General features: G+C 35.7%; 1 protein-coding gene across 3 annotated transcripts in view; it reads left to right on the forward strand.

Annotated features, from left to right (window-relative positions):
- Positions 1-2,629: 2,629 nt before the first annotated feature.
- Positions 2,630-14,925, forward strand: part of LOC131076472 (cycloartenol synthase 2) — a 232,567-nt gene continuing 220,271 nt past the window's right edge. The window contains exons 1-2 of one of the 3 annotated variants that reach the window (XM_058013678.2): positions 2,630-2,799; positions 3,034-3,273. In XM_058013678.2, the coding sequence (XP_057869661.2) occupies positions 3,076-3,273 (198 nt within the window). In that variant the 5' untranslated portion in view covers positions 2,630-2,799; positions 3,034-3,075. The remainder of the gene's footprint in view (positions 2,800-3,033; positions 3,274-14,925) is intronic. The other 2 variants (XM_058013676.2, XM_058013677.2) reach the window with 2 other exon arrangements.

The following is a 14,925-nucleotide window of genomic DNA, read 5'->3' on the forward strand; positions in this document are numbered from 1 at the left end:
CCCTATAGTCTAGTATATTCAAACATATTATGCCAGTCAACACAAAATGGCATCCCTATCGACCTATATACACATATTGTTATTAAAAAACCCTAAAATATGGGACCCTTCCCCTACATACATTGCATCATTTACACAAATTACTAGACAATTTAACCAAAAAACCTTAACCCTGCAGAGCCTAGGCCTAGTTGCGGGCCTTCATAGTGCCCGCCTTCACCAAGTAGTTTGGACTGCATGCACTATGAACCTCCAACAATTGCGTAGAAGTGAAAGATACACTAGGAGCACCCATGTCATTTCCCTCACCCGCAACTAAGACCATATCCTTAGCATCACTCACCAGTCCTTTAGAGACCAAATATTTATGCAACCACCCAACTCCACTTTCCTTTGTTAAATCCACCATTTTCTTGAGAAGCAAAGTGTTTATCTTCACTATTGCCCACCTCTGTGCCACCTTTGCTTTGTCTGCCAAAACCAAAATTGGGTGTTTCTTCACTTCTTTCACGTCCATATGGACTAATATGTAGATCTTATGGACGTGAAGTGAAGTGAAGAAACACACAATTGAACAAAAATGTATTACGTTAGAAACATGTTGTTGGTAAACAATTTCATGGCTATTGTTATTATTTGTTATTTTCCTATCAATGAAACTCTTGGAACTATTGACGATGCAAGTGCTAGTATACTAATTCATCTATCCACTAGACAACAAATATTATTATTACAATATCATAAATACAAGTACTTGCCACTTTGTGATACTTAATACATTTAACACATTCTTAAATATAAAAACAATTGTACAATAACATAGATGTGCAAAAATGTCCAAGGGGTTGAGCTTAACTGGTCAAAACACTGGGTTCTCACTATGGAGACCCAAGTTCAATTCCCAATAGGGACATTTGAAGTGGAATTCTAAGCTGTGACTCTTGGCCTTCCATAGGATGGGGAAGGTCTTGGGGTCAATCTAATCAAACATAATAATAATAATTCAAAGATATGTAATGGGGATGGGGCCCCCTACTATGTCTCCACTGGTTCATAGCTCCAGTCAAAAGCTATTCAGGCTTCGACCAATTACCAATAAAAAACAAACAAACATAGATGTGCAAAAATTGACCATTACAAAATATATAAATTCATAATTTCTAAAAAAATAGGGATTATCAGAATGCTTCAGAAGTGACATTGGGGTTAAGCAGAGGTACTCATTATCTCCTACTCTATTTGGGATATACATTGATAAGTTAGAGGAATGGATAGACAAGTTTGGTGGTGGGGGAGTTCATTTGACCAATTATGTAATAAAGTTGATTATATATGCTAATGATCTTATTTTAATGGCAAAACAACACAAGGTTTGAAAGAACACTTGAAAGCTCTAAAACATGTTTGCCATGAGGTGAGGATGTAGGTGAACACTAGCAAAACCAAGGTCATGATCTTTATCTTGAAGAGAAAGAAGATCCATAGAGAATTTGTTTTTGAGGGCAACCTCTTACAAATGGTCAATGAATATAAGTACCTCGGTCTAGACTTTTATAGTAAAATTAGTTGGGAAACATGTAGAGCAAAAAGGATCCAAGGGGGATGGAAGGCCTTATACTCACTCCAAAATAGATGTAGAAGATTTAAACTATGGGATTGGAAAACTAAGAAAACTCTTTTGGGGCTTCTTGTGGTTCTGGTGGTACTATACAAATGTGTGGTATGGGGCAACAACACTTCAACAAGGAAATTGAGGCAAATAGAGAGATTACCAAGACATTTAATTATAACTAGCCTCAAGATTAAATCATCTATCCCATATGAGGTTATCTTAGTAGAAGTAGGGGCTTTTCCTATTAAGGCATCAACTATGTTTTGGTTGCTAAGTTATCTAAGAAGATTAGAAAACATGCAGATACATTGCTAGCCAAAAATGACAGTGAGAGAGAAACTAGACAAAAGGAAGAGCACATAGATGTAACAAAACATTCAATGGATAAATAAGTGGTATATTAACATAAAAGATTGCCCAAATAACAATGGAGAAATAAAAAAAGAACATTCAAGAACAATTCAAAAAAAATACGCAGACAAGTCAAATAGGGAGGAAAAGGGAATACTATATCAAACATTTTAATCCCACACATGACCATACACAAAAGAGCTACATAAGAATGGAAAACAAAAATGTTAATTGCTTAGATAAGGACCAACTCGCATCAACTTAGATGCGAAACAAGAAGATGGATGATACCTAAAAGAAGAATGAGAAGATAGAAGATTTAGATATTGTACTCAAGGGATGGTGGAGACAAAATGTCATTAAATCATGGAGTGTCCAACCTACAATGACAATCAAATCAACTATGTTGAGACACTAAATGTAAACACCTTGAGTAACCTATTTGACGAAGAAAAGATAACAAGAGTTGCAAATTTTCTTATCAAGATACACAATAAAAGATCCAAGATGTAGAAGGAGAAGGAGGTTTAGCTATCTTGTTTGGACTGTACATGCTTTCTTTGATAGCGACCTCATAGACATTATTAAAAACATTCATTCAAAATTAAAAAACCCCAAAATAGTTTTTATAATTTTTTTTATGTCATCTATTATTGGACACCACTATGACCAACATTTATGAAGATTTAAAGCCAAAGAGACAGGGTTGCTGGTGGCGACGCTACAGAGCTTTATCTTCTGAACTTAACGAGGCTAAGGCATTAAAAGAACGGGTTTTCAAGTGGAGATCACAGCCATTATTTTCCAGTGTTGAGTTCACCATTTCATATTTCAAGGCATTTAAAATAACTCTAGCGCTTCATGTTTTTCTTCACATTCTGCTAGATTATATTGAGATGTAAATTATATTGAAATTTTTTAGTTACTGTCATTGATCTGCTAGACATGTTTTCTAATAATTTTAAGCTTATTTCTGTCTGCAATGGTTTGAAAACCCTAGTTTGCTAGGTTCTGTGAACAAGAGGTGAAAATCCGGATTTCGCTTACAGAGAATTTTTATATATTTTAAGTGCGTGCGTGCAGAGATTGAGAGAAGTACGATCCAATAGAGAATGTGGAAGCTAAAGATCGCGGAGGGGGAAAGCCCTTGGCTGATTACTCTGAATAACCACGTAGGAAGACAAGTGTGGGAGTTTGATGAAAATGCAGGTACACCCGAGGAGCTCCTCGAAGTCGAAAATGCTCGTGCACATTTCTACAACAATCGATTCGTTCAGCGTCACAGTGCAGACATTCTCATGCGCTTGCAGGTAGTTTCCATTCATCTCGGTTTATAATTATTTTCTAGGATTTTTGTAGTCGATTGTTGAGGCAGGTTCTCTTCTCTCTTACATCAAATTGTAATAGAAGTCAATTGGTTCCTGCCTATGAGGTATTGAAAATTATTGGCATTCAAATTCCAATAGGAGGAAATATCAGTGTTTTTTGTTGAAAAGAAGCTCAGGCAAAACTGCACAACTTTCTTTAATATGTATATACAAGTAAACTCAAATAACCATGAATCTGCAACATGCATTCAAAACATCAAAGGGCCGGGACCAGACGTCTAGTGCTTTTTTGTGTGACCAGGGGCTAAATCCAAGCACCCAACGTACAATAATTAATACAACTATCGCTTTCCCGTGCGACTAGGGGGCTGAAAACAACTAAGCAAGCACCCAACATAAGCACTTTTCATCTGTATGAAACCACGAGATGAAATCTCTGAGTAGCCACCTCATGATCAGGAATAAATCCCATATACCAAACAGGAGATCCGGGGAACCTCGTGACCAACTCCAAAATTTTGCATTTTGAACTTTTTCAGCCCAAATTTAATGCTAACTTGGCCATCTACATTCTTGATGTTCTTATTAACTTAAATCTGGAATAAGATCAATTGCTCCCACTAAAACTTGGGTTAATAGCAAAAACTACCTATCCTTAAACAGATAAAATAAACTAGAACTGAGCTCTAATATCAAATGAAAAGCAGCTCAGGTAAAAACTACACCAATCCTTACCTAACCCAGGATCAGATCTAACGATTTGAATAAAAATCAACAATAACATTCAACGACATGCAACACACAAAATAATACATCACACAGTAGATACGGAAAACCCTTTCGATAGAAAACTCGAAAACAGAGTAGCACTCAATGTATTATTAGTAAACACCAACACCATGGTACAATCTTAGAGTATCACTTCTCAGTGCCAATCACCAACTATGTTTGGAGAATATCCATTTGCATAACTCCCTGCATAATACAAGTGCTACATTATCTCCCTCCCAAGCATCGCTTTAATAGATCAAGCCTATAACTAGAATCCATAAATGTTCCACAATCATGTGTTGAAACCATTGACAAGTTCGGCACCCAAATCAAGGCACAAAATCCAATGCCTACAAATCGTAGTGAGACCATCAACCCTCAAGTAGAAACATCACACAACTGTCCACCAATTCCAGGTGTACAGTTGTGGATTTATTCATCTTTTCGAAAGATTTTCATGTGTGTCATTGCTAATCAAATATTTCCCTTGATTATCTAAACTACAATTAACTCCTTTTAATGCTCTTACTGTAATAGCAAGTCTTTCATACCTTACAAATGCCATAGTTATTTTTAGCAACTCCCACGACATCAAGTGCTACTTACAACTTGCTAAATACATATTACAAATATAATGCCCTTTTCCACATGGGCAAACAAATAACACACAAATAATACGTAAAACAAACATCAGGAGTTGCAAGGTGCATGACAACTAATCCAGTATTTATGGGCATTTTTATTAACTAATAATTTTTTTTATGTTAGCCAATGAGCAAATTTGTAAAATAATATTCATCAAATACTCTAATATGTACATAAAATTTTGAGATTTGATAAAATATACATGTATTAGTAGTAAATTTTTTCATTTTTCACAAAATTCACCTAAATACATATGTTTTGTATTTTTTTGAACTACAAACATTCACCTTCCACCTGCAAAAATAAAAAAAATGCATTTAAAAAGTTTTCCTTGGCAATTATTTCAGAATTATCTAAGAACTCAACCTTTGAAGGAAATTGAATTTTAACTTTTTATTCAAGAACTAATAAAATCTTACAAACCACAAGGATTTCTAGATGGCCATTGCCAAAATGACATACAACAAACAAGTAATCCACCAAGGAAGCCTCTAGAATCACCAAACAACACTCATGGAAGGACAAAAATGCCACTGGCAGCCAAACCCCACCAAACTGAAACTACCTTTTATGATCATCATGAATAAGCTTATGAAGATGCTTTGATTTCTCATGATCTAAATCACTCCAATTACCAACATTCCAGCTGTGAATTCCTTTTGAAGCCCACTTAGCAAGCCAATCAGCCACCCTTTTCCATCCTCTTAGGATATGCACAAAGGAAATTACCTCAAAATTCATGGCCAAATGGAGGATCTATTTAGCCACTGCAGCCAATCTCTAGGAAACCTCTTGGAAATTTCTATTATTCTGAATAGACACCAAAATCATAGAATCTGTTTCGCACAATTTTTTTCCATCCCATAGCATAAGCTATTTCTAACTCTTGAAGAATTGCCTAGGCTTCCATCTGATTATTAGAGTGAGAGCCCATTAAGACAAAATAAAATTGACTGAACCTACACTATGCTGACTTGTTCCTCTAATGCTTGCATTGCTAGAGTCAGGGAAGAGACGAAAGGATAGGGGGATGGTTACACCGAGAGTCTTCCCAAAAAAGCATATTATTGCCCTTATTTATTATCTAGAAGGCCCCTTTTTAATGAGCATGACACCATTTTTGATAGTGTTCCAAATTATGGATCCTTTCGCCACCAAATCCATTCTTGGAATATCCTCCTCTAGAACCCCGCAAGATACTTAGAATTAAGAATTTTGGCCCAAGGTTGGCCAGGATTTTTGCAACCACCTCCAATATAATTTGGCAGCTAAAGCTTGACATTTGAGTTTTGGCTGTCACAATCCAAGGCCCCCAATCTCTTTAGGATTGGAAACAATGTCTCAATTCACGAGGATCCATTTATGTCAATCCAAGTTCCCGTCCCATGAAAACTTCCTTGAGTGTAATAGTGATTGATATCTGAATATACTCATGTATCAGTTATTTAATTATACAAGTTTATGACTGAAACTCTTTAGTATTATGTAATCAGTTTCATAAACATAATAAATAGATAATTACACACATTTACTTTAACAATACATATTTATTAAATATTACATAATATTAATATTCTTATATACATGGTAATCATAATGCAATATTGACAAGGCAACAATAACTAATAATACTAATAAAACAGTAATAAACAATATAAAACAATATAGTGGCAGACAAGATCTAACGCATGTCAGATCTGTCTGCCTTCCCATCTATTAAATAAACCATACATGAAGACAGCACCTATATTAAGAAAGTCTAAGATCAAAATGGTAATTGATGATCACATGTTTATCATGGAAATTGCTAGTTAAAACCTTTAGTTGTATGATTAATAAACCAATCCATATTATGTTCACAATTAAGGATTAATAATCAAGACTTTGATTAAATTAAGCATGCAGTGACTAAGGTAAAGACCGGTTCCATAAACAGAAACAAAGGAAGACAACGTTTAACATAAATATTATAGCAATCGTAACCCAACGATGATAATTAGTAATACGCAAATAGTCTAACGATCCAAGATAAGAATTGGTTAGAAATTATGAAGTATGACTCTCCCTTTGTGAAGAGATGTGTCCCACTAACAAGGAGTTAGGTGAGGGTATATATAAAGATGATGTAGAAATAACGGAGGGAGAAAAGGATAGAGGAGAAGATTGCAGGAGAAAGGTCACGTTCTATAGTGACATCCTGATTGGACTTCCTGGTATGTATCTTAATATCCAACCTTGCTGACTGTAAGATAGACAGTAAAAGATATTCCTGTATTTTTGTTATTTAATATTATTAAGGATATGAACACACACACACACACACACATATATATATATATATAGAGAGAGAGAGAGAGAGAGAGAGAGAGAGAGAGAGAGAGAGAGAGAGAGAGAGACCAATTATATGAATATATACACAAAGAATAATTAGTAATCCATTTTTGAAGATTATAAGTAGACAGTACTTAACCAGATTTTCAGTGATACTAAATGCATCAAATATAAATAAATAAATTCATCAAAGAACATGACTACTGATTAATTTAAATATATCAAATAAGAGTTAATCAACCATACAAATCAGAGGTTCATAAATAAATAGATAACAAGATAAATAAATAATTGATAATTCCTGTATCACAAACAAAATGTCTTAAAACTGTCCTAAACCATAATTAGTTCTGTATTTTCTATTCCCCAAGGGAGATGGGTGTTGCTAGGGAAGAGTAGAGTAAAATCATTTCAATAGAAAGCCCCAAGGGTGAAAGGAATCCTCCTGAATTCTAGGCTGCAGGCCCCAAAGGTGAATGGACTGAGTTCCGGTAATCTGGGCTACATTAAGGAGGTGGTGTCAAGCGCCCTAGGCAGCCAAGCCCTCTTCTGGGAATGGGCAGATTGGTTTGGGTTTAGGCATGGTTTTAATGGCATCATAAGTTATATTACAAAGAATTAGTTAGTTATGCTCAATTAATAGTGATAGAAGGTAGTAACATAGATGTTGCTCTTGGGAATTGACAGTGTATAAATAGGGGACATTACATAGAGAGAGCACTGAATTCGAGAAAGCTCTAAGGAGTTGCTAAAATTAAGAACTTGTAGATAGGCAAAGCTTGCAAGATAGATTTTAAGAGAATTAATGGATCAGCAAAAGATAACCACTGGAAAGGTCAAGTGGCTTACTCTCGAATGGCATCTATCCAAAATTTTCTTCCAATGATCCCTTCTAAGACTTCCAATTGAAAGAGGAATCCCTAGATACTTCATTGGCAGAGACCCAATTTGGAAATGGAAAATATTTGCAATCTTGTGTTGAATATGAGCATTTGTGTTGAAGAAAAAGATTTTAGATTTATCCTCATTGATCAATTGACCAAAAGCAGCTAAGTAAATATCTGAAGCCTTCTTGAAATTAATCACTTCTTCAACTCTAGCTACCTCCATCAAAGTCATGCCATCAACGAATTGAAGATTAGATTGGGAAATAGAAGTCTCTGCCCAATACCAGCCTTGAATAGATCTTCTTAACTGAAAACTCTTTAGCAACCTGCCTAAGCCTTCAGCCATTAAAATAAATAGATAAAGAGAAAGATGGCGTCCTTGCCTAAGATCTCTAGAAGTAGAAAAAAGAGAAGGTATACCATTGATTAACATCACAAAGGATGATGATGTCAAAGATGAAAAAATCTTAATTGGCAATAAATCTTTTGGCCGAAAATTTTTAAAAAATTGGGAATTGGCAAAAAATGCTGAAAAAATCGGCAATAAATCGGCAAAATTATCGAACATTTGAAAATATGTAATTTCTTAAAATATTCTAAAAAATCACACATATACACTAAATTTATAGAACACAATAACATATTACTCGTTTCCATCAGATATAAATCATAGTTTGAGTCAAATACATACCATATAGTAATATACCAAAAAACAGGTTCAAGTTCTAAATACGTTTGAGTCAAATACATATCGTAGAGTCTAGACCACGAAACAAATACAATCTCTGAAGTCTGAATACATATTAAGTTCAAGCTTTCATATCAATGAAAACTAGGAATCATAGATTGCGTCTATGACTAAAGCTCAAAAAACTCTCTTGCTGCTGAGTGGGTGCTGAAGTAGATGGTGTTGCAGCAGCTGCTGCTGCTGCAATATCCTCAATAGGTGAGGAATCTGTCTCTTCTAGATCAGCAAACTCATTTCCTGCCTCCTCACATTCTGCCACTTATGTCGCCCATTCAACTACCTCCCTCTCCATTTTAGCTAAGTGATCGTTTGTGAAAAATGGATCCACATCAACATCACCAGTAGCACCATCAGGTTCAGAAATCCAATCCGTTGTATATGGATCAATCTCATCTATGTCAAGTGCATCATATGAATTGTTCCCTTGTACCCTCTTTTCATGCAATCGAAGGTTGTACCGCACATATACAAGGTCATTCAAGCGATTTTGAGTCAACCTATTGCACTTTTTTTTGTGAATGGCTTCAAAGACACTCCAATTTGTTGAATGGTAGTGCTCGATTAACCACAGGCAAACCATCAGATCTGTTTCCTTCCCAACCATAGACGATAAACTCCTATCATCACCCCCGAGCACACTACATATGTTTCTACTAACTGATTGATTGTCCAAGGAATGAGATTGCTCCTCATATATATATGAGGGAGAGGCACCCTTTCACAAAGGGTTGGCCTTCAAAGCTATCTAAAATGATTTTATATTTTATTTTAATCAAATACAATCGCCCTTCTTTATTAGTCGGCCATCCCCCAAATGTGCAAAGCTGAAGGCTAATTGCACATTTGGTGAAGTCGGCCCCTCAAGGATTCTCTCGCAGCTATACATACGCCAACACAATTGCGCTCACAACCAGAAGCACTACAAGGCTGAGATAATATGCGGATTGCAAGCCTTTGAAGATTAGATGTTGTGGCACCATAATCTTCCCACCACAGATTTGCAAGGATACAAATTGGCAGTTATAACTTGGTAAAGATTTTTATAAACTTAAAGATTGAAATAAATGGTAAAATAAATTTAAGAGCACATTTTTTTTTTACTTGGCAGCAGGGTGTCTCTCTTACGAACACAAATAGGTGAAGAAAACAATGGCCCATCTTCCTTCTTGTACCTCTGCAACTCATCAGCAATGAGGTCTTGAATATTTTCATCAACAACCAACCTCTAAATACATGTGTTGAGGCCAATTTGAACCTTTGCGTCCACTTTGAAAGTACGGGAGAAAAAGAACTTGGGGTTCAAATAGTAGGCAGCAATATGGATATGTTGGTGGAGTTGTCGGTTCCACCTTTCGATCAATTATGCACCATATGGGTTCATATTTGGTTTTGTCTGACCCATACAAGTACTTAATTGCCTCTTTGGCCTTATCCATGGCCTCATATAGATACCCTATGGGGTTTTTATCCCCATCCACCATCCGTAGAACCCTCACCAACGGTTCTGACAACTAGACATGAAAAATTTAACAAAAATCGGCAAAGTGCAATACTAGAAAATTAAAAAATAAATCATCAATTGAAGTTTGAAGTTTGAACACTTACATTGATGTTCTCCTCCATGACTTTGGCAAATCTATCATCAAAAATGGCCTTCACGACCTTCTCTGCTTCAGGCTTCCTACAATAAGGACTCTCCAACCATCTTTCACTCACAAACATCTGCTTCAAGTTGGGCAATGCATGTAATATGCTTTGTAAGTTGAGGAAATTAGTGGCAAAACGTGCGACTCCTGAACGCACAAGATCCTTACCATCTGCGTGTTGTCTCATAAGCTCCAGGACCCATGTGTGGTTGTAGATGTACTTGGTGATTTCCCTTCCATCGTCAACCACATTCTTCACCCAACTTAGTTTCCCTATGTCCTCAAGGAGCAAATCAAGGCAATGAGCAACACAAGGGCTCCAAAATAATGTCGGATGCCTAGCCTGTAGAAGTTTACCGGCTGCCACATATGCAGCTGCATTATCAGTCACAACTTGAACAACATTTTGCACTCCCACTTCGGTCACCACCTCATCCAACATGTTGCACAAGGTTTCTGCATTCTTTACTTCATTTGAGGCATCAACCGATTTTAAAAATACCACCTGTCCCCCTGAAGCAACTAGAAAGTTGATGAGTATCCAATTTTCGCCATCCGTCCACCCATCAGATAAAATGGTGCAGCCATTCCTTTCCCAAATCCTCCTTTGTTGTTGCACTAGCTGATGTGTGGTTTGGATCTCATTTTGCAATAATGGCCCACTCAACTCATAATGACTTGGGGACTTGAACCCCTTACCTGAGATGGTCAATGCACTGACCAATTGCTCCCAATATGGACTATCAACAATACTAAAAGGAATATTGTTGTAATACCAAAATCTAGCCAATGCCACCTTTGTTTGTTGATGCACTGCCTTATTCCATGAAGTACCTAACAATCGAGGTTGCGCACCAGGAGTGTTACAAGGAATGGAAAAACTAGATGTATTGCTGCCCACTCCAATATGTCCCGACCCTGTAGAACTGAGATCTCTCATTGGGGCTGCCATTGCCTCTGTTGTCCTCTTTTTTCTGCCTTCTTTTGCACAAATTTTGAAAGCCTTGCTTTTGCCTCCCTCTGAACCTCTTCAGGACAATTGTCACATACCGTAATATTTTGTCCAGTGATCTTTGCAAGGTGATATTTGAGTCGGTGTATGCCACCGGTCATAGTTTTCGTGCAATGGTTACAGATAACCTCTCCTGCCACTACACCTGGTGTGCCATGTTTCCACATAGGATTTCTCTTTCTACCGCCACCTCTAGTTGCAGAAGCCATTGTCTTTTTTAAAAATTCGAAAGAAACCTAGCAAAAGAGACCAAACATAGATCAATAAATATAAATTGAAGATGAACACAAACTAAAATTGGACAATACATCAACTTAACATGGTCACAACCAAATTACTAAACTACAAAATCCAGATAAATGTCTCATCAAGCTAATTGTAGGTGCCTCCATTATCAATTAGATACCTCTCAAGTCTGTTATTTTTAAACCACTATTGCAGTGTGTAGATCGTGATTACAGTTTATTATTACACACCACTATTAGTAATTTATTATTATTATTACACAATACAGTGTATTGTGTAAAATAGTAATAAATTAAATTTTAATAATAGTGTCTGTGTAGTAAACTATAAATTAATAATAGAGTAAGTAAGATTTAGGAAAACTATAGTAAACTATAGTCTTAGGAAAACTATAGTAAACTACAGTCTTAGGAAAACTACAGTAAATTAATAATAATATACAACACAATATGGATTTTACAGTGTGAATTTTAATTAAAAACTATTGTAAATTAATAGTTAATAAAAAAATTGCTCATTCGTGACTATGAATTTTACAGTGTAAATTAATTCTGTTACATTTTTTGTTATTCATACCGTGTTGCAGGAAAACTACTGTAAATTAATAATATACACTATTATTAAATTAATATTGATCCTAGACAGTAATTAATAATAGAGTGTAAATAATAGTATTTTGATCCTAGACAGTAATTAATAATAGACTGTATATTTACACTCTATAGAGGCGATCATCGGATTTGGTGGGTTGTAAGGCGAAATTGCGGATGGTGAATAGGCAAATCTGATCATAACATACAATGATTCTTATTTGGATGTGACTGTAGGTAGTCATAGAAGGCAACAAATACATACAATTATTAATCTCAACAAAATTATTAATATGAATGCCGTCGAATCATGAATGAGCAAAGAAAAAAAACAAAAACCTGCAACACAATATGAATGCCACGTCGATGGGGAAGCTGTAGTCAAACTTTTTGGCCAAAGTCGAAACCGGCGAATTTGCCTTTTTTTTGTTTTTAACTTTACATTTTTTACTTTTTAGGGTTGCGGCTCCTTTTTTTTTCAATGCGCGATTTTAATTAGTTTTCTCGCAATTAAATTGCGATTTGTAATGAAAAAGTCGTATGCGATTTTTTGGCTGATTAAATCGGCGGGCCGAAAACCTCAAGAGAAATCGTGATTTGGGCGATTTTTTGTCCCTTTTTCATCTTTGGATGATGTCACATAACTCATAACCCATTCAACTTAATTTTCAGAAAAATCGAATGCTTGTAAAATGTTATGAAGACAAGGTCAGCTAACCCCGTCATAAGCCTTTGACATTCCAGTTTAATGTAATCTCCCCCAATTGGGATAGACCTGTTTTTGCCCAAATTGACAATCCCAACAATATAATTTATCTTTTAACAATAACATACTAAAGTAACTTCATCTAATCATTAATAACTTTAAGAATCAATGAATATATACATGGAATAGTGAACAAATACATTATATGGAATGATAAACATTATTACTAGCTAACTACCCCATAACCAATCACAGTTTAGTTTGATAGGAAAACCTCGAAAGGGTGCCAGTGTACTGCTCATCCCAACTAAGCCCAAGAGTGTGCAGCGTTGCACTAAGACAACTCGTCCCTTGAGCCACAAGTGGTAAGAACATCTCACTAAGACAATTCCATCCCTTGGGGTGGCCTATTTAGCTTGGGGGAACTGGTAAACTGCATCTCCCCAGCTTATTCCACCAACTTCAAATATAATTTATTATGGGACAGAGTATATATATGATCAATTACTTGTATAATGTACAGTGGCTGTATGCCTGAATGTTATTCACTTATATTAGATCTCCACTTGATCGATTGATCATTGTATGATTGATCAATGGATTCAATGAATTCCTTTGATTCGATGATTTGAGGTATTGGTGAGTGATGACTAAGTGATTGTTGATTAGATGATTGATGAGTGATGATGTAAGGAATGCTGGTTTGATATGATTGAATGAATGCTGATTTTGATAGAATGATTTGCTTGATGATTGATTTTGTGGATTCATGAGTGATGATTGATGATTGAGTGAGTGATCCTTCAATGCTTGGAACGAATTCTCCTTTATACCTTAATGGTGAAAAGGTCACCACCTTTCATAAGAATCGAGTGACTGCTTTTCATTGTTGCCTTTGAGAATAATAAATTATTCTCCAAATTGATCTTCCTTCCATCCCCTCCTCAAATGAAACCTTCTCCCCTTTATAACTTCCAGAGTGAGGGAGATTCACATCTCTTCATCATGCCTTCCCTTTGCAATGGTCACAAGCTCTCACAAATACCACCCTTTCAAAGGGTCACAACCTTTCATCATTCCTGTCCTTGAAAAGTCACTTCCTTATTTTCTGCTCATTCCTTTCTTTTTCTATTAATCCTTCCTTACTCCCCATGCTCCATTCTTTCTCCTCCCTTCATTCCATTCTTTGATCGATGTATGCACTTTTTTGTATTAAACTCAGAATCAGAATTCCTATTCCCTCCTCTTCATATCAATTGCTTACTCTTTTTATACCTTCATATCTCATTGAGGAGACACATCTCTTTGGAAAGAGACATCCCTTTAAAGGGTCATGTCTCCTCATTGCTGTCTTATTATTCAAATCAGATCTGCACTTCTCATTCTTGATTAAAAATCCCCTTTCAAGTGAAGTTCTCTTCTCCCCTTTATACCTCGTGTTCAAGGGAGACAACTTTTCATTTCATGCCTTTTGACCATTCATTTAACTTAACAACTAAATTTTATTTATTTCAATTCTATTCTTTTATATTTTGATTTTGATTTTATTTTTATTCTTTTTATATTTTAATTTTTTTATTAGTATTTATTATTAAATCCTATTTAAAAATGGGGACATTACATTTAATGAATATAGCCTTTTCCTTCAAAGGAGTCATAGAGTGAATGGCTTCTCCTGCCACAATAATACCATCCAAAATTTGACGACCCTTAACAAATCCTCCTTGTTCAGGGGATATAAGAGTACTCAAAATCTTCTTCAAATGTTTTTTAATAATCTTGGTAATGATTTTGTAAGTGACATTGCAAAGAGAAATAGGATGAAATGAGTCCAAAGAATTGGCATTTTCAATTTTGGGAATGAAGGTAGTTTAGGTGGAGTTAATCACCCTTAGCATCTGCTTATTTGCTTGGGATTCTCAAACCACCTCAAGCAAGTCAAAACTTAAAACTTCCCAAAACTTTTGAAAGAATTCAATAGGAAAACCGCTAGGCCTTAGAGACTTGCCTTTCTTCAATTTAAAAACAACTAACTTAAGCTCCTCCATTGAA

This window comes from Cryptomeria japonica, chromosome 5 (assembly GCF_030272615.1).
Source record: "Cryptomeria japonica chromosome 5, Sugi_1.0, whole genome shotgun sequence".
NCBI lineage: Eukaryota > Viridiplantae > Streptophyta > Pinopsida > Cupressales > Cupressaceae > Cryptomeria > Cryptomeria japonica.